At 32.5% G+C, this 25,763-nt stretch overlaps 1 protein-coding gene across 9 annotated transcripts in view; it reads left to right on the forward strand.

The window, feature by feature from the left end:
• Positions 1 to 25,763, forward strand: part of ODF2L (outer dense fiber of sperm tails 2 like) — a 46,961-nt gene that overhangs the window by 15,909 nt on the left and 5,289 nt on the right. For 8 of the 9 annotated variants that reach the window (XM_077120404.1, XM_077120401.1, XM_077120403.1 and 5 more), the window contains 6 exons: positions 2,286 to 2,471; positions 6,594 to 6,703; positions 7,842 to 7,977; positions 18,712 to 18,822; positions 19,948 to 20,052; positions 24,328 to 24,486. In XM_077120404.1, coding sequence (XP_076976519.1) covers positions 2,286 to 2,471; positions 6,594 to 6,703; positions 7,842 to 7,977; positions 18,712 to 18,822; positions 19,948 to 20,052; positions 24,328 to 24,486 — 807 coding nt within the window. The remainder of the gene's footprint in view (positions 1 to 2,285; positions 2,472 to 6,593; positions 6,704 to 7,841; positions 7,978 to 18,711; positions 18,823 to 19,947; positions 20,053 to 24,327; positions 24,487 to 25,763) is intronic. The other variant, XM_077120407.1, reaches the window with a different exon arrangement.

The raw sequence follows: 25,763 nt of genomic DNA on the forward strand, positions 1-25,763 counted from the left end.
ACATATGATTTAGTATTATCAAATAGTCATCCACTATAATTTATCTTGGTTTCACCATATTTAATTATGTCTTAAAATAGCAATTGGGGAAATTTTTAGAATATTTTCTTCCATTTAAAAATAAAATATTAAATAATTTTTTAAGATAAATTTAACAGAATTATTTTTTATATTCATAATAATTTGGAAACAGAACATAAGGCTAAAATTCCAAGGATTTGGCAGAACATTCTCCTGTTCTTTCAGTTCAAAGTACTTTTTAAAAATGCTACTGTTTAGGAATGATTAGCAGAGTTGCACTAAGATACTGCTTTTTCTCCATTTTCTCATATACACTTTTGGAATTTAAAGCGTTAAGTAATTGGGGATCAGAACTTAGTTTTTTGATTTCAGTTTAAAAGATATATATATATTTATGTATATCTTTATAGATATATGTATATTTAAGTACAAATACAATGTGCTCATTTTTGCAACACAGATCTCATTTTTTTGCTATTGTTAAATCACTTCTTTGTGTTGGGTCTTTAAAATCTTTAAGTTACATTGTAATTCTCTGAGAACTATCCCAAAGAGACATAAAGCACTTCAAACCATTTTTTCTCTCCCTTTCAAAAATCTTCTTAATATAGCAATTAGAATGAGAATATTTTTCTATTTTTAGAAGAGACACAGAATGATTATCTTTATAATGTGCAACATGGATAGTTCTTTGGAAACAGAAAAAGGCAAATAGTTGCCTTTCTGTGACCATTTATTTGTTGAGAGACTATTAAAGATTATTTATTCTGAAAGTATAAAAATAATTTGATAAGTTTCAGTATACTCCCTAGCAGTGTTTAAGTATGGGATTTGATAAATCTAGTGAGGAAGTCTTGACTGTAACTTTGTTAAAAAAAAATCTTATATGCCCTTTGGAGTTTTAATAAGAAGGTTTTTGTTCACTTTTTTTAACTTTTAGTAACTGTGATTCATGGTGTGATGATGACACCCTGTGGTTTTTCAAAGGAATACAGCTGTAGTCCCTAGGGTGGGGTGGGTTGCAGGAGTGGGGGGGGTCTTACTTTTACTTGTGTAGACTTATACTGCTCCTACACGTTCTCCCTCAACTACTTATTAAAACATTTAGTAGAATTTTTTAGTTTAAGATATATTTTTAAAGAAAATTTAAATGTATTTAAATTGGTTCTTCTATCTTGTCACTCTTCAAAGATATCAAACCTTTAAATCTTAAGATGTACTTCTTAATCTCAACTTTAGTGCAAGTTATGAAGTATAATTTATGTTGACTATACAGTCAAGTAAAAAAGTTTTTACTTCTTTGAATATTTTATTATTATCAAAATGATTGTCTAAGACTAAAACCTAAATTCTATAGTAATTTAAGATTCTTTTCAATGTTACACAACTTTCAAAAAATGTGGAAGTGCTAAAGAAGTATCTTAAGTATTTTTATACAAAAACATAAGACTTAACCTTCTATATCACATCTAACATCCACCCAGCCTAATATTGTAATTCTCATGTCACCGAAAGATATATCAAGGGGTTGATCAAAGCAACAGATAGGAAACATCTTATTACCCTTATTAACTTATGTATATGTTAGTCGTTAATTTATCTAAACCTGTATTTGATCTTGGAGTAATAAGTTCTACACATTTACTACCCCTAATTCTTGTAAATTAAAATTAAGTAAATGAGTATGTTCATTTCATCTATATCTTTCATGATCCATCTCCCTTAAGACCTTATCTTTCTGAACTGAAGAATCTTAATATATTTCGGGAGCTACCAATTACTGTGAACTTTGTCTATCAATTAGGTTTTTTTTATCTGCAGTACAGTTCTAGAATATTACTACAAATAATATTCTAGAAGTGAACTAAAAAAAAGTTTAATTAGTTACAAAAAGTTTTAAGAAAATTAGTGTTTGTACCATAATCACCAGTATTAATATCTTCAATAACAGTAGCATTAATTTTATGTAGACTTGTATATTTTAAATGTGCCTTATATAGCTGGTTACAAATAAGCATTTGCGATGTCCTATTTCTTCACTGTTTTGCTTTTTATTAATCTATTAACAAAATCATTAATGATTTTGATAAAATCTATGTGGAATTTAAATCATTAATGTATTTTATTTAATCGTTAATAAAATCATTAATAAAATGAGTAATGATTTTGATAAAAACTATGTAGAAGATTTTAAAAGTATTTTCACAATGTCTACATAAATATTGAATTTCTAAAATAATTGAATTGTTCCTAATATTTTTTAGAGCTTAGAAAAGAAGATAGCTGAATGGAACTTACAATTGAAAAAGAATAAGCATGAGGCTGTAGTAATGAAAGAATCAATTAAACAAAAAGCCATAGCTCTAAAAAAGGCATCTAAAGCTTACAAACAAAGGTTTGAACATTTTACAGGAGACATTGAAAATGTTACTTCCCAAATTAGAGATCAGGTAAGTACATACGTTTTTTTTAAACTTTTTTATTGTATAATATATATATATACACACACACACACACACACACACACACACACATATGTATATGTGTGTGTATATATATATATATATATATATATATATACACACACAAAGCAAAGAAAGAAGGAAGCAATAGTTTTCAAAGCACTCTTCAGCAAGTAGTTACAGGACAAATTCCAGAGTTTATCATAGGCTACATACCACCATCTTGGATTTTTCCTTGTAACTGCTCCAGAATATAGGAGACTAGAAGGAATACATATTTTTTTTTTGGTCATCCAATTGACTTTTTTTTTCTTTTTTGTGAAAAATAACATATATACAAAAAAGCAATAAATTTCAAAGCACAACACCACAATTAGTTGTAGAACATGAGTTTGGCATGGGTTACAATTCCACAATTTTAGGTTTTTACTTCTAGCTACTCTAAGATACTGGAGACTAAAAGACATATCAATTTAATGATTCAGCAATCATATTCATTTGTTAAATCCTATCTTCTCTGTATAACTCCACCATCACCTTTGTCTTTCTGTCCCTTTCTTTAGGGGTGTTTAAACTATGGCCATTCTAAATTTTTCATGTTGGAAGGGTCTGTCAATAATATGGGGTAGGGAGATGGAACTATCTGATGTTCTGGGGAGACTGGGCCTTCTAGGTTTCAGGACTACATTCTTTTTTTTTTTTTGCATGGGCAGGCACCAGGAATCGAACCTGGGTCTCTGGCATGGTAGGCAAGAAATCTGCCACTGAACCACCATGGCCTGTCCTACATTCTTTTTCAAACACTTATTTTTTCTACTTAGATATGTACTCAGTTTATGTAATTAATGTCATGCTACTTGACATAATAAATTAATCCTCTGTTAATGCTACTGATACTAGAGAAACTTGCCTCATACTGTTTTTAGTCTTTTATTTTGAAAGATTGCATAAAATATCAAATTTGCACATTAGTTATATCAACATTTCCATTGGAACTTACTTTAAAGGAGATGTTCAGTTGTGTTCCACACACACAAAAGAAATGTAAGGCTTCTATGGCCATCTAACTAAGGGTAACAGGCATACATCTTCCCCCTTGGAAATTTATAATATACGTTAGCATATTAAAGGCCCTAAGAAGGCCTTCAGTAAAGCAGTGTAATAAATTTTGTTGAACCCAGAGTTTCCCACACTTATTTACCCATACAGCTTTTCCTTAAACCACAAAACAGCCCTTGGAACTGGTTCTGAGGAATACCAGTTTGGGAAATGCTGATTTATATTAATAGACCATATGATTTTATTCAGTAATTTACTTCATTTAATCTCTGTAATGCATTTAAAACCATATGCTGACATAAAGACACCATATGAAAAATATCTTTGGTGCTGTTCAGAGTTGAAAAATGGACTCAGTGCTTTGTTGTTTTTAACAAATTATTATACTTTTTCAATTACCAAGTAAGAAAATATTTACCCTTTTTAATGTCTGACTGGTATTCCGCCTCTTAAGAACTTGTTAGGCTTATAGAATTATTAGAGGTTTTTAGAAAAGAAAACAGACTTGTACAAAAGCTTGTGCAAACAAAACAACTTACTATTTTGTACACTTAAGTGTTATCATCTTTAGTGCTCTAATATTTAGCATACGTCCAGAAAAATTTAACTCAATAAAAGAATTGAGGACTAGGTTCAAAGTCTAGAAGGTTTTATAGACCTGGTTGAATACTTGAGAACGTTCTTGAGTGATGAAGATGAATTGAGTCATTAATATTGTTGGGGTTTTCCTACTAAATACCATCATCCATGCCTAGACTATAGTATAGAAAGTCTCTGTCTTTTGTTAAACTTGTGGCTTTGAGTAAGTTATTTAACCTCTCTAAGCTTCAGTTTCCGGACCTATAAAATGGGTGTAATAATACTATCTGAATCATGATTTTAGGAAGGAATAAATAAGACAGTCTTTCTTAAGCATAGTGTGGAACCATATTGCATTTTTGCCATGCTGACTGACTTTCTGTTTTTCAAATGCATGAAATTTGCTTGTTTTGTTTACCTTTACCTCTGTATGGAATATTCTTTCTTAGTTCACGATAGCTGGTTCTTTTTAAATCGTTCAGGGTATCTTTTCAATTGACATCTTTTCAGAGAGGCCTTCCCTGACCGCTTGTATTGAAGCAGACCTACAACAATTAATCATATGATCATATTTAATGTTCAGGTTTTTCCCACATCATTTATTACAGTCTGAAATCATTTCATTTATTTATTAGTTTATTTCATTTTTTAAATACTTTTTTTTTTTGCATGGGCAGGCACCAGTAATCGAACCCGGGTCTCCACCATGGCAGATGAGAACTCTGCCAACTGAGCCACTGTGGCCCGCCTTAGTTTATTTCATTTTTTAAAAACTGTTTCCTTCTACTAGAATATAAGCTCCAGGAGTCAGGAGCTTGCTTATTCCATTCACCTCTGAATGCCATTGTTTAAAACTGTGTCTTAAGTCCAAATATATGAGCAGTTCAGAACAGCATGAGAGCCAATAATAGTTCAATAAATGTTATCTCATATATGTATAACATCCAAAATTTACTGCAGAGAAGTCATGGAAAATGAGGACTTGGAAGGGTCCATGGTCTTTGGTAATTAGAGTGTTACTAGTAACCAGCTCAAATGCAGTTTTAAATGCAATGGAAGGCAGAAATGAAGGGACTTTTTGCTTTATGTCTGCATGTTTATAATAAGGACAGATGAAAGAAGAAATGGAGAAATTGAAAATGCAGGGTGGTCCTGGCATTTAGCACCCAGGGACTAGGGATGTTAAATTTCTTACAACAAGAACAATGCTACACACCAAAGAATTACCCCATTTCCTTTTTTGAAGATTTTCCTTCTGGTGGCTTTGCTATGCCGTTTCCTTAACGCAAAGAGAAATTCCCCTCATGGAAGGTGATTCTGTCAGAGGCTAGTTCTTACAGTCTAAGAATGTCATATTAAGTAACTGTAATAATTATATAGCTTTGGCTATGGTCCCCTGGGAAAGTAGTATATAAATTCTTGTTTTAAAATGAAATTTCTAAATATTTAAATTTATATTATAATTTAATTACTCAACTTATGCTTCATAATGTCTGTTAAAATTGATTTTACATAAAATATGAAAACAATGCTAGACTTTCTTCACTATATAAAAATATTAATGCAAAAATGTAAACAATAAATGTCTGGCACATAGTAATGAATATTTGTCCGGTGAATGAGTGGTTGATGGAAAAAACAGAAGCACCCGATAAATATTAAGTGGTGTCATTACTACTTCTGGGTCTTCTAATTGGTAATTACTGGCACTGTTGCCATTCCAGGCCAGTTCATTTTTCTGAAGAATGTAGACAAGGGGTGCAGTGGCCATAGCTCATTAAGTGAATCTGCAAAGGATAGATTAATTTGACAGTTATTTATGCCTGCTATATACCAGGCACAATTGCAGGACCTAGAAGTACACAATGAACAAAATGGACAAAAATCCCTATCTCATGGGATCCACATGTAAAATGAAAAAGCCTCTACTACCGTTTTCATCTCTTAGCTGGCAGTAACAGTTTTTGAAGACTGACAGGGTGATCTCTACAAAACAAAGCTTGGCGACATGACAAGGATGAATAAGGCTGTGTTACTAAATGCTGTGGCATTGTGGAACTGGGGTTAGTTTATTTGTATACCATAGAGGTCTGTCTTCTTTCTCTTCTGCTGCTTATGGGGTTGTTAGCATCTTTTGTATATAGGATGCAAAATGAAAAGTTCAGTAAATAGCAAGGAAATTATCTTCATTAATTATGAAGTATTGTTTGAAAATGATTGCTGCAATATCCTTAAAATGTGAAATTGGAACTGCTAATACATGCATTTAAAATAATTGTAATGTAGGAGTTCTACTAAAGTTTTCTTTGTAACTTTCCTGTTTTCAGAATTGTACACTGAAATTTTCTTACAATGAAAGTTCAATACTTTATAGGATGAGTGTTTCCTTGTTTATAATTCATTTTAATGTAGGGCCCCGAGCAATACAAAAATGTTCTTAACTTATGAGATGACTATTTTATGTATTTTTAGGAAGCCAAGTTGTCTGAAATGATGTCAACTTCCAGTGCCTGGAAGAGTCATTATGAAAAAATTGTAATAGAAAAAACAGAATTGGAAGTTCAGATTGAAACACTGAAGAAGTAAGGAAAAAATCTTATACTCTGTCTAACTGTTTAGTATGAGGTGCTTTCACTTGCCCTCTACTCCCTTTCAATTTTTTGTATTTTCATTCTTTTGGTATATGTGGTAAAGATGCTGCTAATAACATTTGATATTTTTGTTATTTACTATTCTATAAACTTTTTTTTGACTCTGCTCTAAAACACAGCAAAAATCATTACCTGTTAAAAGTGCATTAGAGTTCACATTTTGAAATTTTAAACTTATAGGTCAGTATTTGTTCTTTATATCATCTAGTATTTGTAGTAAACCTTACTACTGTCTTAAAACAGAAGTTATATTTTTCTATTAAGCTGTACTTCACTAGTAAGCAACAATATGTACAAGTGAAAATGTATAACAAAATTTATAATACACCACATAAACACTTTCAAAATTCTTAAACCTGTTAATTATAAATACCTTAAAATGCATAATAAAGAAGATCAATGATTAAAATAAATATACTTTATACTTTGTAGTTTATTATTGATAAATGAGCCCTGCCTATTGATAATGAAGTATAAATATTTACTTTTTAAATGTTTTATGTTTTGTCTATTTTCTTCAGTTTTATCATTGTAGATTAGCATATATAACTTGCTTTTAAATATCGTTATTGCCTCACTTGATCCTCTTATTTAACCTTTACCCTAAAACTGTGCATACACGAGTGTGAATGAGAGAGAGAGACGTGTATGCCTGTGGATGATAGTTTAGAGTCTTTATTAAATAGCAAAAGAATGTTGTATAATTTTTCATTGACGTTATCAATGGGTAATTGTTTCTAATCCCAGATAACACCAGTTTTCTTAAGTTGATTTGGGATGTATCATGCATTACTAAAATATGGGCAAAGGAAATATAGAAACAAGAGCTAAATGAAAGTCAGAAGAGAGAAAGATGATCAGATTGTGAGAATAGCTAGAGACTACCAGAAGCTAATTTAGCTGTTACTCTGGAAGTAACCTCACAGATTACATCTTTTTCATTCACCCTTTATGTTCCCTATTTAAAACAGTGTACTCTATTAAAACGACTTCAGAAACATATTTAAAATGTGTTATTTAAATGAAAATTTCCATGACTTTTATAAAATGTATCATTTATTACATAAAGGCAAATCATTAATCTTTTGGAAGATTTGAAGAAAATGGAAGACTATGGGGAAAATTCATGTGAAGAAATTCTTAGAAACCTTCATTCCATTGAATATGAAAATGAAACTATCAATCTTGAGAATGCAAAATTAAAGGTACTGTATGTGTATGTGTTTCGTGTGTGTATTGTGTAATGACAATTTAGTAGAAATGTCTTGATGTAACAGCATATTTAGAATACTCTTGTTTCATTTTGTACTTAAAGTTTCTCAGGGTACTAGAGTTTTCTCAGGGTACTAGAGTATAATAGGTAGCTTATAAAACTATTATATCTCTATACTTGTATATATACATTTATACATGTTTATATATTTTTAAATTTTTATGGTTGTAAATTAAAAATTTTCAGCACTAAAGAAGATTTATTAAGTTATAACACTGTTTAAAAACTTGTTTACTGTCCAATTTGAGCAGCTAAGTGAATCATGAAAATTATATTAACCTTAATATATAAGTTTATTTCTAGGTGTCGTGGTTAGTTACAATAGGATATACCCTCAGTCTTGGTCTGTTTGAAACCAGAAAATATGTTCTTGGCTGCTTTGTAACCAGAAAGAATTTTCCAACTTAGTCAGACCCAAGGGGTGATTTGTTTGTATGTTTAACAGAGAAGGGATGTAGAAGAAACTTTTATAATTTCTGAGAAAGGAGGATACTTGAGTTCTTAATAAATCAGAGAAATATATATAACCAGATGAGACCTAGCTAAAGTTGATGGTACCATTTTCAGATCCATAATACTACTTTTGGAGGACTTAAAATAGAAGCCAGAAAAGAATCTTTTTAAAACATGAAATAAAATTTGTGTTCACAGAGTAAATAACAGTATGTTAGTGGCGTAGAAGATATTTTAGAGAAACTCATAAAATAAGCTTCTAACATTGTTCTGATGTGTTTATAAGTTTGATTTTGTCACTGTGTTTAGACTTCACTAAAAAATGCACATTTTTTCTGTGTACTGAGAAGTCTTCATTGTAGGTAGTTTATATGGTACTTTAGAGAAAAGTTACCTTTAGTATTAAAAAAGAAGTAACACTTCCATTTTTTTAAATTTTTTTGAATTAAGTTTTCTTTGCATTAGAAACGTATTCATTTCTTAATTTAAACAAAGCTTGTTTAAATTATATTCACATTATGTAGAAATTATAATGAGCTCTTTAAATGAATTTGTTTATGAGAAAAAATATAGAAATTGAAAATCATTTTAAGCAAAAGGTTTCAAGTTTCTTAATTATTCTTAGAAGAGATTATTTTCCAAAAAGAAATTGGAGAGGAACCCAAATCTCTGTTACCTTTTTAAAACCTTTCTTTCTCTACCTCTGGAAAATGGCTTGTGCTAGAAAAATAATTTATTAATTGTAGTTTTGGGCATATTTTCCCACAGGCCAACCTATTTTCCCAGGAACTGTTCTGTTTTTATGGGAGATATATAGGGTATATATAGGGTGCTTGGTAAAGTATGACAGAAAGGCAACAGATTGCACAAACTAAAGATCCTTTCCCTCTGTTGGTGATTCAAATTGGTAACTTTTCTCACCTTAGTTTGCAGTTTCAAACAATCTCCTTTGCATCAATGGACAAAGCCAGGCTCATCAGTCTCAGATCCATTGTGTTTTCAATGGAGAGACTCAGTTTGAATTGAGGACTGGAAACTGATAGTCCTGTTTGTCGTTATTTAAGAATGAGTGAAAGAAATGGCAGGAATCTAAATGATACCTATAACAGAAAGCATATAGATCCTGATTTTCTTTTCTTCAACTTATTAAGTAATACAATTATTTTGGCTACTGTTTTGATTTGCTAAAGCTCCTGAAATGTATCTCTATGGAAACAACTTAATCATAAAAATTCCACTCAACAATATTGAATGAGGATTAAAGAACGTGGCTTTTCTGGGGTGCACCGCAGTTTTAAGCCAGCACACCTACTTTTTGTCAGGAAAGATAAGAGAAAGTTACCTTTTTTAACTTTGGCATTCAGAATTAGATTTTTTCCCTTCTAATTTCGTATGTCCTTTATCTTTCATGCAATACAAAATTCTTGTGTTTTCTTTATATAGGAAATCTAATTATTCATTGGACGTGGTTCTTCATACTTCTGTCAATTATTCAGAATTATGTTTTGAGGGAAGAATATGTACTCATTATGGGAAATTCAGAAAGTATAAAAATAAAGAACAAAATATCCTTTGATTCCATATCCCCCAGAAAGAACTACTACATTTTATAACACTTCTGGGTTTTTTTCATAGATGTTATTAAACTGAATATATCTTGCTTTTTTCATTTTAACATGGGAAAATACATTGGAGTGTATAATAAATATATAATGCTTCATAAATATCCTTTTAATTACTCTCTATATATATATTCCCTCTTGAAGTATTAGTTAATTGATTTAAAAGTTTCCTTTTTGTTGGGCATTAAGATCATTCCCAGTTTTTTTTTTTTAATTTTAAATAATGTTCTGATCAACTGTTGTACATAAAGTTTTTGTTCCATTTTCTTTCGCTTAGATTCCAAGATATGGAATTACTGGGTCAAAGAGTATTAGAATTTCAAAAAACTCTTTATACACTATACCATACTTTTTCTCAAAAATATACTACCAGTCTACGCTGCCATCAACTCTTAATACTTCATCAACACTGAAAATTAAATGTCTGTTTACTTTAATCTTTGCTAATTTGAAAGGTTAAAATGGTATCTGTGGTTTTAATTTGCAACTCTTTCAGGAACTAGTTTTAATTCTTTTAACTGTTACTGTTTTTGGTTCTTCTGATGGTTACTTGCATATCTCTAAATCATATTCTTATACCATTATTTCTTGATTTATCAATCATTTCTATAGATTTTGTAATTAGTAGAACAATAAGAAAAATGATGATCTTAATAAAAATACCAACACAACTAAAAAAATTCCTAATAAGTAAAGGAATACCATGGCAAACATCCAACTCTTTTTTTAAAAAGGTATGGTAGCTTGATGGAAGAAGTTAAAAGAAAGAGTTAAGATTGTTGCGTTATGGACTTAAGGGCAGCATACAATAAGCACTCCCAAGACAGGGCACAGGACCAGAGAGAAGGAAGAGAAAGAATATGGGTATATAAATGGACTTTATGTGTAATACCATGTATGTCTGTGGCTTGCCATCTTGTGTTCAACTGATGTTTTTTTATGGTACAAACTGTTGGGAAAATTACATCTGAACAGAAGTGACTTCTTTGTTATACTGACCCCATTCCCCTTTTTATTGGTACTAAGATGAACTTCGCAGAAATGTGAAAAGCAGACCAAATTGTATATCTTGACTTCCTATTTTGCAAAATAAGGATATTTCTGCTTCTTCCTTTTTTCATTTCTTCTCTCCTCCTTTACCTCCCCAATTTCTTTTACATTGTTAGTGTTAAAAACATTGACAATTTGCTCTCTAACCTTGACTAAGTGCTCTGTTTATAAATTGATGATAAGCATTAAAAACAATGACTATATAATTGTTCTTTAACTGCACAGTCAAGTAGTGTGTTTAAAATATTTTTTTTCTTGTTCAGCTTTTTATCTTTCCTGGAATTTCCAAATACCCTACTTGTTTCTTGTATTCTTTGCCCATATTATAGTCTTATTTTTTCCCTGAAGCTCTTCATTATATTTCTGTATTCTGAAGAACCTGTTTTCCCTGCATTCCTTCTACTTGAGACACTCTGTCTCACTGTTCCAATTTGAACAGGTTGGTCTCTAGGTCTGCTACTTAGATGTCATGCTTAAACGTCCTAGTCCTACTATTTCCTCGATCCTCCATGGTCTTTTTTAAAATTACTCCTCATTTTGTTAAAGTACATCTTCAAATAACCTCATAAAAACGTGAAAATTACTTTTCTGCCCTCATCTGTGGTTTTGACTGCCTATAGCAACCTAAATTGAAAGTAATTTTCAGACAGCCCTTCGAAGAGTAGTAGCTCCATAGTTTTCTAGGGGTGAGTTGCTGTTGAGAAAATCTGTTGCCAGTCCAATTCTTATTCTTTTGTGGTGATATTTTTTTGTTTATCATAAGGTTTTTCAAGATACTCCCTTTATTTTTCATGTTCTGAAATTTCACACACACAGTTGCCCATCCTGCTTGGTACTTTGTAGGCCCTTTAAATACAAAGACTCATGTGCTTCAATTCTGGAAAACTCTCTTGTATTTTTCTTTTGTAATTCTCCTTCCCCTGGTCCTTTCCATTTTCTCCAGTCTTTTTCTGAGCATACTATTAGTCATTTGTTGCACCTTCTGGATTGATACTATGTCTTCCATCTCTTTGACATTTGTTTAACTTTTAGGGAGATATCCTTGATTTTTATTTTGTAATCCTTCTTTTAAAATTTTAATTTCCGAGACTTTTTTATTCTTTGAGTGCTCATATCTTTTCAAATATTGAATACTTATGAGAATTGTTTTTTATTTTTTATTTTTAGGTTCCCAATATATTTCTATTTCCTGTTGGTTCATTTTTTCACCCCTTTTTTAAAAATTTTAAACACATTTTGGGCAGTGCAGTGGTAGCTCAGGGTGGTATAACTGGTGGGTCAGTGGCAGAATTCCTACCTGCCATGCCAGAAACTCAGGTTCGATTTCTGAAGCTTGCCCATGCCAAAAAACAAAAACAAAAAACTCAGTAAAACGCATCTGGTCTTTCTCTTTTATGTTGGTTGTCTTTCCCCAAATGGCCAGTGACAATTAAGAATTTACAAATGAGATGATAGAAAAATAAACTGAGAACTTTGGATATGTAAATGATTCTTGTCACTTGATAGGCTTTACTTCAGCTGTTGGGCAGTTAGTAGTTTCACTGGTGGACCCTAAAAATGTCACAATGCAGGCATATTTGCTCAGTTACCAACACTGTCCCTCTGTTTTAATCTCCCCACACTGTTTATCCAATTTCTTTAGAGAAGAGCCTTCCTTGTTTTTGTACCTTGAATAGTAAACTCCTGGCTTCCAGCTGTTCTTTCTTGCTGCCCCAGGGAAGAGTTGAGGAGTGATGGTGGCCAGCTGTTCTGTTTACAGATTGCGAGTTAATCCTTTTCAACCTAAAGTCTCTTTCTTCCCCTCAACTTTAACTGGAGTTTCCAAGACTTCTGCTTCTCTAGATTCTGCTGGTCAGATAAACTTCCTCCTTAGCTGTGCTCCTCCTACATCATTAATCAGCTCTCCATTTTCCAGAAACATTAAAAATGTTTTGTCCCTTAATGGTCTGTTCTCTTTATTGTGAGGATTTATAAATTATAAACCCTTTTAATTCCCTTATTAGTTTTGTATTGGGAAGGAAAGAAGATAAACAGATGTGGTTAGTCCTCCAGCAGAAGCTTCTTTAATTTTATTTAAACCTAAAATTTCTCTGACATTAATAACCTTTTTCCCATTATGCGCTCTGTTTTATTCTCTCTATATTAATTCTACATATAGAACTTTATTGTACTTACTTCTTTGTATAACTTGACTCCCCTATTGGGTATCCTTCCCTCCGTTACCCACATCCCAGGGCCAGAAATTTTATTTCATCTTCCCTTCTTTGTCTGATACCTAGTAATGTGCTGGGAACATATGAGTCACTTAAATGGAGAATAATGACAACTGTTTATTGATTGTCTTTAGTATAGGAGGCCCTTTGATAAGTGCTTTACATTCTTTACTTGCACAAAATCACCCAGCTGGTTTAGAGAGAAGCCATGATTAGAATTTGGATAAAGAAAGGAAGGAAGTACTAGACACAGTTTTGTTCACATTTTATAATTACTTATTTGGTTTCTTTCACCTTTTTTTTTTGGCATTTTTTCTCGTCTTTTAAATTATAGAAACTTTGGGAGAAATTGTGTTAGAGACTTCCAGAAAACAAAACACAGTAACAACTCAAGGGAACTATTTTCCAGGGAATATCTTTTGTGTTTTAGTGAGTCTTGAGTCCAGAGTCATCTTGGCTATGTATAACAGAAAACCAAAATATGTGGCTCACGTAAGATAGAGATGTATTTTTGTCTATTATGTAAAAGAAGTCCAGAGTTGGCAGTTCAAAGCTTATATGGCACCAGAGAACCCAGCCTCTTTTTAGTCATCTGTTCTATCACTCCTAGCTTGTAGCGCTCATCCTTGTGTTCCAAGATAGCTGCTGGAGTGCCAGATATTATATCCACGTTTCAAGCCACAGGATAGAGGGGAAATGCATACCCTGTGCCTCTTTTATTTGGTCACCTGTATTTTAAGGAGACTTCCTGAAGGTCCATATGACTCTTTTGTTCATTTAGGCAAATGACCACACCTGTCTGCAAGAATGCTAGGGAATGCAGTCCTCTAGTTATCCTGAACCCCAGTCAAATATGAATACTCATTATTTTGCATAATTTTTTCATGCTTCCTTCATCTAGTCCTGTAGTTTTCTTACTTTTAGTTTGTCGTGCTTTTTACCTCAATATTTAAATATTATCTTTCCTTGAAAGTTCACCTCAAGTATTACTTCTTCCCAAAGTTTTCTTCCTTATACACTCCTATCTTTGTAAGCACAGAGTACCCAGAGAATGTATGACATATTTTTTAGCTCTCAAAGAATATTTGTTGTTGAATGCTTAAAATGTTTTATTTGGGAACAGGAAGTGCTTTTATTTATTATGTATATTTTTCTTAATTAACTTGTCCTTCTAAAAGAAAGCATTAGAAGCACATTTCATTAATTATGATCTACTTTTTAATCACATAATAATGGAATTAATTTTAAGTTATATAGGCTATATATCATTATTTGAGTTAAAGTTTGCATTTTAGCATATTCTGTTAATAATTCAGAAATATGTATTTTAATTATTATTTGGGTTTTTGTTTAAGGAAAAAATCTCGTTATAATTTTACATTGTTTAAATATTTGTATTATGTTACTTTTAATTATTTTAGGATAATTTTAGGTTTTAAGGTTTCAAGTGAAAAAGAAACTAGCTGATATATATATATATATATATATATTCTCTTAGCCTTGCTTCCAAAACCCAGAGACTACCTCAATTAAAAACCACAAAAGTTTATTTGGCTTGGGTTATGAAATCCTATTAGTTCATTATAGAAATTTGGAGGAATAGGAAAAACATGAAGGACATATTTTTTTAAAAAGCCTTCAGTCTTACAACTGAAGATAATTAAGATTAACCTTTATATATATATATATATATATATATATATATATATATATATATATATATATATATAAAATCTTGGCAACTTTTGAACTACTTTATTTTTGCTTTTATGCATAAGCATCTGGATAGTTTCTTTGAGTCTTTTTGCATATATGTTTTCTTAAGATAAATTTTTATAAATGGAATTTTATGGTCAAAGAAGAGATTCATTTTAAATGTTTTTTTTAATTATATATTTCCAAATTGCCCATCATAAATGTATCCACCATACAAAAAAGGATCCCTATGTTTTTTCCAGTACTAGGCAATAATTTTTTATTTTAATTCAATTTTATTAATATATATTATATATTCACATCCCATGTAATCATCCAAAGTGTACAATCAGAGGTTCACAGTATTATCATATAGCTGCGCATCATCATCACAATTGGCTTTTTTTTTCTTTTTTTGTGAAAAATAACATATATGCAAAAAGAAGGTAATGAAATTCAGAGCATACCACAAGTAGTTGTAGAACAAATTTCACAGTTCGGTATTACAATTCCACAATTTTAGGTTTTTACTTCTAGCTGCTTTAAGACACTGGAGACTAAAAGAAATATCAATATAATGATTCAGCAGTCATACTTATTTGTTAAACCTTACCTTCTCTGTATCACTCCACCATCTCCTTTGATCTTTCTCCCCCTCTTTAGGGGTATTTGGGCTATGCCCATTCTAACTTTTTCATATTGAAAGGGCTGTTGATAATATGGGATAAAGGGATGGAACTAGTTGATGTTCTGGAGAGGCTGGACCCTTTAGGTTTCAGAATTTATCTGGTCCTGGGACTAATCTGGAGGTTGTAGGTTTCTGGAAAGTAATCCTAGTGCATGGAACCTTTGTAGAATCTCGTATAAAGCCCTAGGGGTTCTTTAGGGTTGGCAGGAATGATTTTGGTGGGGTTTGGCAAACTGTGATAGGTAGCAATGTCTAGCTAAAGCTTGCATAAGAGTAGCCTCCAGAGTAGCCTGTCAATGCTATTTGAACTCTCTCAGCCACTGATACCTTATTTGTTACACTTCTTTTCCCCTTCGATCCCACGGTGCCAGGACCAGGCTCATCCCTGGGAGTCATAGGCCACATTGGCAGGGAGGCTTTTACCCTTAGATGCCATAGGCCTTAATTTTAAAACAAATCTTTCCAAACTTTGTAGGTGATCTCAGCTAGTCTTATGGGTGGAAATACCCTCTATATGCTTATGGCTCTCAAATTTATGTCTCTATTTAGATCTTGCCCTTGAATCCCAGACATATATTCTACTGCCTACTTGACACTTCCACTTGGATATTTAAGAGGTATTTCCAAGTTATCACCAAAATGGAGCTCCCCCTAAAAGAGTTCATCCTGCAGTAGTTTGCTTATTTCAGTTAATGGCAGTCCATTCTTTCTATGACTTGGCATCATTCTCATTCTTGCGTTGACTTCCCAACTATCCTCCATGCTTCCACTCTTGCCCCCCCTCCAGTGTTCAGTGTAGCAGTAGAATAATTCCTGTAAAAATGCAAGGCAGATCATGGCACTGCTCTGTTCAAAACTCTCCAATGATATCATTTAAACACTTAGATGACATTATATTAATGATCTGTCTTCCATTACTGCCCTGACCTCATCTCCTTCTATGCTCTTCTTGTTTTCTCCATTTTTGCCACACTGGTCTTCTTGTTGTTTCCCCCTTACTGATGGGGGCCTCTCCTACCATTCTTTGACTCGTTCTCTAAAGTGCCTACATTCCTTAGATCTTTACTAAAAATTCCCTTCTTGGATCATTTTCCCTAGCCTATCCCCAACATGTCATTCCTATCCTGCTTTTATATATATTTTACTTCTTATTCTTGTTTTTTGTCTGTCTGTCCTTCTAGTATGTAATTTCCCAAAAGAAAGGAATTATTTTTGTTCACTACTAGAATCCCCCTGCCCAGAGAATTTTATTTTATTTTGTTGTGTGCTGTATGGCGAGGCCACATTTCATTCTTTTTCCATGGTGAGTATCCCATTATTGCAACAGCCTTTGTGGAATTTTTTTATTTGTTTGTTTTTGTTGGTTTCTTTTGTTTGTTTGTTTGGGAAGTGCATGGACCAGGAATCAAACCCCATCTCCCACATGGCAGGCGAGAATTCTGCTACTGAACTGTCCTTGCACCCCCCCCCCAGATATTTTTTTTTAATGACTAGTGAACATATTTTTCATGTATTAATTGATTGTTTACTTTTCTGCCTTTTGAATTACCTATTCATTATTCTTTATTTTACTACATAAGAACTCTGTCTGTATTAAGAATAGATATTAATCCTTAACCTTAACTTGCTAAGATTTTTTTCACATTTTGTTTGCCTCAAACATTTTTTGGTAGCATATGAAATTTTGGATATATATACATAAAAAAGTATATATATATATACTTTTTTCTTTTATGACTTCTTTTGGTAGTCTCTCACATTGCTGCACATCTTATAAGCAGGAGCTTTGACAGCCGTTGATCCGAACTATCTTTATAAGTCCTTTGCATAGCAAACAGCCTTGGAAAATAGCAAGAATATCTTCCTTCAGAGCAAATGGTAGGCGTGCTTATTGCTGGTTATAAGAGATTTAGGTTCCCTAAACTTGGTGTTTAGTAGTGAGCCTTGTTTTTCCACATACCACATGCCAAATTCTCACATACCACTCCCCCCATCACCAAATATTATACTTTCGGTTGAAATTGTTTTAAAGCTTTTAATTAATCTGGAAAAAAAACAGTATAGAGTCGTCCCAACCAGAAACATGGTTTCTCTATTTTCAAAAGTCTTTTGTTAGTTTTGTTTTGTTTTTCTACTTATTTTTTAAACTTTTTTATTGTATAATATAACATATATACAAAGCAAAGAAATAAAAAAGCACTACCTTCCAAAGCATTCTTCAACAATTAGTTACAGGACAGATCTCAGAGTTTGTCATGGGCTACCATACAGTCCTCTCAGATCTTTCCTTCTAGCTGCTCTAGAGTATAGGAGGCTAGAAGGCATAAATATTTTTTTAGCATCACAATCGACTTTTTTTGGTGAAAAATAACATACATACAAGAAAGCAATAAATTTTCAAAGCACATCACCACAATTAGTTGTAGAACATATTTCAGAGTTTGGCATGGGTTACGATTCCGCAATTTTAGGTTTTTACTTCTAGCTGCTCTAAGATACTAGAGACTAAAAGAGATATCAATTTAATGATTCAGCAGTCATATTCATTGTTAAATCCTATCTTCTCCATATAACTCCTCCATCACCTTTGATCTTTCTATTCTCTTTAGGGTTATGGCTATTCTAAATTTTTCATGTTGAAAGGGTCTGCCAGTAATATGGGGTAGGGAGATAGAACTATCTGATGTTCTATTTTCAGAAGTCTTTTTGTCAGTAGATTTTAAAGGTTTTAAGAAATAAATGTCCTGCGTAAAACTTACTAAGGTTTTTCATAAATACTACTCACAAACCTTTTGGAATTCTTAAATTTTACAGGGCACTCTATGCAGTCAAAAATAATTATTTTATTAACCTTGTTGCTGAATGAGTTGTTTTTATAATTCTGTAGCACTGGAGCATAAATGTATTTTAATGACTTACAAAATTTATTTATATTTCCTTGATAGACTACCCTTGCTGCTTTGAAGGATGAGGCTATTTCTGTGGAAAATGAACTGTTAGAATTACAAGAAGTAGAAAAGCAACAGAAGACTCTTATTGAAGTGTATAAAACTCAGGTGACCATGGAATTTGTTATTATTTGTTAAAATTCATACACAATTTAAAATACACATTTGCTTGCAATCTAAATAAATAGAAATGAAGAGAGATGGGACTGTTATTATATAATAAATTGATGCATCCCAAATGTTTTCTGAGGTCCCACATATTTTTATAAATAGAGAATTCTGCCAATTCCTGATTGAAATACTGCTTATGTATGTACTGGATATTCTTAAACATAGATCTAAAATTAATTGCATAGTTATGATATTAACCTTAGTATAAAATCTTGTTCATTTTGGTTACATTTGTTTGTCATTTTGTGTATTTAATGGTATTCATTTGAAATAATGACTCTTTTCTAGACCAGCCCAATATTCCCCCTTTCCCAATAAATAAGTGACTTATAATTCAAATGTACTCATGTGAAAGACCTAGAAAAGAATATATAACAGTATATATGGAATAGAGTGTGTGCTCAATGGTAGAAATGTGGTTTACAAAAACAGCTTCATAAAAAGGTGGAAACTATACTAGTTCTTGGATGATGGGTAACAATTTAACTAGTCAGTAAAGATCTTGACTTTATTGGAAGAGAGTTTGAATTAAAGAATAGTGAACTAAGGATAAAAGCTTAAAGGAGACAAAGTGTGAGTAAGTAGAAAGGGACTGCATTTGAATGGAGTAGGTGGGAAAATGGAGTTGAGACGTACAAAATGAAGTTGTGGTGCATTGTGGGCCCATGATTCAGAATGTCATCTGGTCTTCCAGCTGGTGATTCATTTCAGTCCCTTATCAGGAGTACTATGGATGAGTTACCATATTCAAATATTTTTGGCACAGTTTGATTTGGAGGGAAGAATACTTGGAATGGAAATTAGTTTAATTCAGGGACTGATTTAAGTCCCATTGACCTGCAAAATATGGGAAAAGACAGGTAATCATAAGTGGAATGTGGATTAGAGTAGAGCGTTGAGTGACTCCCATATTTAACAAACTGAAGGATTTGGTAGGGAAATGATGATTTGTATATAAATAGAAATATGAACCTTTTAACTTTTTATTTAATTTTATGGTTCTCATAATAAAATAATACATGTTGCTGTATGTATTATATATATAATATCATTTATTTTCAGGTACAGAAGTTGCAAGAAGCAGCTGAAATGGTGAAAAGTAGATGTGAAAAATTGCTCCATGAAAATAACCTAATAGCAAAAAACAAAAATAAAAAATTGGAGAAGGTATGTTTGAAATTTTAAATAATGAAAATATTTTATTTATATTTTGTATTATATGCATATTATATGAAATCTTTAATTTTGGTCATTTTCTATAGCAAATATCTAGGAAGTATCTCTTCTCAGTCTCTGTAGGAGTTTGCTGAAAAGACAATGTTTTCCCAAGCTTGAGATGTTTGTTTGTGTGAATGTTTTTTCACTTTTCCCTGAATATTTGCAAAGCAGACATAAAATATATTTAATTTTTCTGACACAAGAGTAGACTTAAACCTCTTGGGGAAAAAATGAGTGTTATTTATTTTTCATCTTGACCAATGACTATGGTACTTTTAATACCTTTCATTTTTATCTTACCTCTTTTTTTCTCATAATAAATCTTTTGTGTCTAAAAGAGCAAAGGAAATATTCTTGCTAAGTGCTTTATCGGAAGAAAAAGAATTTCTTGAAAAACAAAACATCATTTCCTTTTATTCACCCTGTTGCAACAAAATGAGAAGGCCAGTGTTGGCAAGTTATGATGTTTTTGTGAATTTTTTAAGGTTTTAAATGAAACCTTAACCTTTTTTTGGGTCTTTTCATGTTGTTTTGGTAAGGAAGCAGTGACAATCATTGGACACTAACTCTTGCCTGGATGGTCATGGGATGTTACTGGTCGGTTCCAACTAAGTGTAATAAGGCAACTGTTTCTGGGTTGCCCCCATATCTTGTGATTGAAAAATCGAAAAAAATACCAACGTGAAGAGGGCAGCTAGAGCAAACATTCTGCCAGTTAGATAGAGATCTACCAAATATATCACTTACTACCTTCTTAGACGGAATAATTTTGCACTTATTTCTAGCAAACCTGAGAAGAAACCATTTCATGTCTTTTGGTCTCCTCCTCTTTTCTCATGAGACATACAAAGTACAAATGACTTCTTTTCTGCCAGGCAACACTGAACATAAAGTCTGTTCAAAAGGCAGAAAGGAGGCAGGCCACGGTGGCTCAGCAGGCAGAGTTCTTGCTTGCCATGCTTGAGGCCTGGGTTTTATTCCCGGTGCCTGCCCATGTTAAAAAAAAAAAGGCAGAAAGGCAGGAAACTGTGTTTTTCAGATAAGTGTGAGGTCAAAATGTTTCCTTACTGACATTAATCCAGAAAAATAATGTGATTTTTTTTAAATGAAGATATGCTTTATTCTAGTTTTATCCTTCATGACCAAGAATGCTAGATGTTGCATAGAAGCACTAAGTGTTCCTGGTGGAAACACAAGGAAAGTCTAAGTGTTGCGTTTTCTCCTTATAAACATCCCAAATGCCATATGTCTGATTATTGTTTCGTTTTTAAAAAATTTAACTGTATTTTTAAACAGTTTTATTCACACACTATACAATCCATCCAAAGTGTACAATCAGTGGCTTTCTATATATTGCAGAGTTGTACATTCATCACCACCATCCATTTGAGAACATTCTTATTGCTCAAAAAAAAAAAATCCCATATTTCTTAACACCCCTGTTACTGAGACTTAGAATTGGTCTAGTACCTTTGTCACAATCGATGCAAGAATATTACAATGTTACTATTAACTGTAGTTCATAATTTACTTTAATTGTATTTTTCTCATATACCACCCTAATATTAACACCTTGTAATAGTGACATACATTTGTTCTAGTTCATGTACAGTTAAGCACAGTCATCATCCACAACAGGATTCACTGTGTTCACAAACCCATGTTTCATCCTCTAGCTTTCTTTGAGTGACATATTCAACCCTAAACTTCCCCTTTCAACCATAATCACACCCATAATTCAGCAGTGTTAATTATCCTTATGGTAATGAATTACCATTATTTCTATCCATTTCCAAATATTTGTAATCACCCTTATTAAAAATTCTGTAAAAATTAAGCATCAGCTTCCCATTATCTACCCTCTCCTGGTAGCTTATACTCTAGATTTTAGCTCCAAGAGTTTGCGCATCATTAGTTCATGTTAGTGAGACCATACAGTGTTTGTCCTTTGTATTTGGCTTATTACACTCAACATAATGTCCTCAGGGTTCATCCATGTTGTCATACATCAGGATTTCATTTTTCCTTATAGCTGAGTAATATTCCACTGTATGTCTATTTCACATTTTGTTTATCCATTCATCAGTTGATGGATGCTTATATTGTTTCCATCTCTTGGCAATTATGAATTATGCCACTATAAAAATCGGTTGCTAGTCATTTTTTTAAAATCAGTAGTACAAGCATTTCTTAATATTGCTGCTTGTCACATCTTTACAGGACTACTACAGTGAGCTTAAAAAGTTGAAAAAGTGGGATGCACGGGTGGTTCAGTGGTAGAATGCTCGCCTTCCATGTGGTAGAAGACCTTGGTTTGACTCCTGGACCATGCACCCCCCCCCCCCCCCCAAAAAAAAAGTTGAAAAAGTAATCAGACTTCAACTTGAGATATGGTTGAAGCTGATCTGGATAGGAGTAAGGTAAATCAGAATACAGGGTAAAGGAGGATATAGTCCATATTTTAAAACTTCAAGTTATGTGTGAGATCAAAGGGAGAGATGTTTATTTGGTGCAACATTTATATTTTGGGTAGCATATTATCTCATTTAACTTACATGGTCAGTTTATTTGAACACCATAATTACATGGAATCTTGAATAGGGCATGAGATCCTCTTAGTTTGTACAGGTTAATATGATGCCCCGATATATCACAGAGTAATATGGGCAGAGAATAAAAAAGTATTTGCAAAGTCCCCTTGAGGGGACTGGGGAGAAAGGAGGAAATACTCAACTTCCCCATCTGGGGAATTCCTGATATTCTCACAAGCAGTGGGGACAACCAATTCAATACGTTGAGCCCTCAATCTTGGGGTTTGCCCCTGTGAAACTTATCCTTGCAAAGGAGAAGCTAAGCCTACCTATGTTTATGCCTGAGAGTCACCCCAGAGAACCTTTTTTGTTACTCAGAGGTGGTCTCTCTCTCTAAGCTAACTTGGCAGGTGAACTCACTGCCCTCCCCCCTACATGGGACATGACTCCCAAGGGTGTAAATCTCCCTGGCAACATGGGACAGGACTCCTGGGATGAGCCGGGACCTGGCATCAAGGGATTGAGAAAATCTTCTTGACCAAAAGAGGAAAGAGAGAAATGAGATAATAAAGTTTCATGACTGAGAGATTTCGGAGTTGAGAGGTTATTCTGGAGGTTATTCTTATGTATTATATAGATATCCATTTTTAGTTTGTGGCGTATTAGAATGGCTAGAGGGAAGGAAGTACCCGAAACTGTTGAATTGTGTTCCAGTAGCCTTTATTCTAGAGGACAGTTGTATAACTATATAGCTTTAACAGTATGACCATGTGATTGGGAAAACCTGGAGTCTTATGCTCCTTTTAACCAGAGTATGGACAGAATTAAAAAATAAGGATAAAAAGAAATAGATAATAGGGGGATAAGGGGCAAAAAAAAGATGGATAGCTTGAAATACTAGTTCTTAATGATAGGGAAGGGTAAGGGATATGAAATGTATGAGTTTTTTCTTTTTTTCTGGGGTTGATGCAGTCATTCTAAAAAATTATCATGTTCATGAGTATACTACGTTTTTATATTGTGAGCCATTGATTGTATACTATGAATGGACTATATGTATGTGAAGATTTCTCAGTAAATATTTAAAAAGAAGAAGAAATGCTACTGAGAACTGTAGGTGCCAAAAGAGATTGATGTAGAGAAAGCTAGAGAGATCTGTTCAGAGAAACATTAATGATCATATTACATTCTAGTAAGGACTGATGATTAGCTATTGTGAAATAATATATAGAAAACCACCGATTTGGACTAAGACTGTAGAAGCAAGTCTTCTCCAATTTAGTTAAATATCTAAATTATAAGATTAAACAACTAGAAATATAAGATTGAATAATTTTAGAATTCAGGGCTAGACAGTAGAAAATGCTATTCCAGCTCTCTTGGTAATGTTATCTCTGCGTGAATACAAATGACAAGATTCAAAAAGTTTGGCTTTCTAAGTAGGGTAAACATTCTCCCTACAACCTAATATTACTGTAGTCATTTGCCCAACAAATGTTTTGAACAGTAATTGAAGGCCAACTCACTTTTGAGTTTTGATGTGTTCTTACTTAGAATCTAAATTAATGTTCATATTTATTTGCTCGAATCTTTTGTTTAAATACTTATAACAAGTATTTAGTATTAAAGATAGTAAAAATATGAATGCTGAATGTGTGATCTTGCATTTATTTCCTCTAATGCTACAATTCAGATGAGAGGCCAGATGGAGTCTCATCTGAAGAAGTTAGAGCGCATCCGTGATTCCTTGTCGGCGGCCGAACAGAAGCTTCTCCAGTGTCAGGAGAGTCTGCAGCACTACAAGGGGAAATGTGCAGACCAGGCACAGACCATTAGGGAGCTTCAGGGTCAGGTGTCTAGCGGCCATTCTGATTTTTGCTAGATGTGTTATAGGAATGCTTTGGAACAATTTCACCAGCTGAGGGCACTCATGCTAGGGGTTACTTTTTTTACTCTAAGGTTAATCAGTTGATAGAATGTCAGTTTCATGCAGCTACTGTAATATTATTTTGCAAGCTATTAAAAGAATAGTGTTTTGTGATGAAAGTTTGGGGATTAAAATTGCTAATTTAGTTAATTCATACAGTGTATATTTAGACATTTGAAGAAGTAGTAATACAGCATGACATAAAGAGTAAAGCTGTACTTACATATATATTTATTTTTGCTGTCAGGATAAGTAAATTGTTCACATTTATCTTACAAAAATGAGAATTTTTAAAAATTACAACTGTGCATTTAGTTTATTGGGATTATTTTCAATATATATTTTTCAACATATACTTTTTTTTTACTCGAACAGGGATCTGTGTGTCCTGTTAATCACCACATAGCTGTCTCTTAGCCATTGCTTACCCACAGTAAACATTCAATGAATATTTTTTGAATAGCAATATTTTTTTCAAAGAAACATGAGCACAGATGGTATCAAGTCTTTATTTACAAGATGTGTTTAGAGAGAATTCCTTATCTGCCCTCCAAATTTGATGTGGATTTTAATTTTGAAATGTATTCTGTTTAAAAAAAAAACATATAAGAAACACTTGGCTAAATTTACGTTCCTGAGAGGAGACTTTTTTCTAAGAAAATATAAAATTAAATAGAATAACCTAAATTAATAATTGGAATTATAAGAAAAAAATTTATTATTAAAGCTGTTCAAACTAAAGTTTTTCAAGCAATGGGAAAAATATTCTGTCCTATAAGTTTTGGTATGGGAAAGTGTGTGTTGGCTTTATTTGTTGGTTTATTTTATTTTGCTTTTCAAAAAAATATGTTTTTATGCATAATTACAACTTCACAGATATTCCCTTATCAACCAGTGTCTTTAGGTGAAATAAAAAACTGTAAGAGAAACTCTTAAGTGTCTAGCAATAGGACAGTAACACTGGGTAAAATGTTCACATTTCAGCTTAATACATTAGATGTGCTTTTTCAAGAAAAAATTGTTCAGAATCTTATAATTGCCATCATTCAGAAAAGTTTCCAGTTGATGATTTCCATGAGGCAATATTTAAGGGTTTAATCAGAAATTTGAGAACTTTTGTTTTAACAATGTAATATTTCTCGGTGTCTCTCTGTGGAGGATGAATAATAATATTTATATGTCTTTTTCATGAGAACACAGTT

This window comes from Tamandua tetradactyla, chromosome 11, assembly GCF_023851605.1.
Source record: "Tamandua tetradactyla isolate mTamTet1 chromosome 11, mTamTet1.pri, whole genome shotgun sequence".
NCBI lineage: Eukaryota > Metazoa > Chordata > Mammalia > Pilosa > Myrmecophagidae > Tamandua > Tamandua tetradactyla.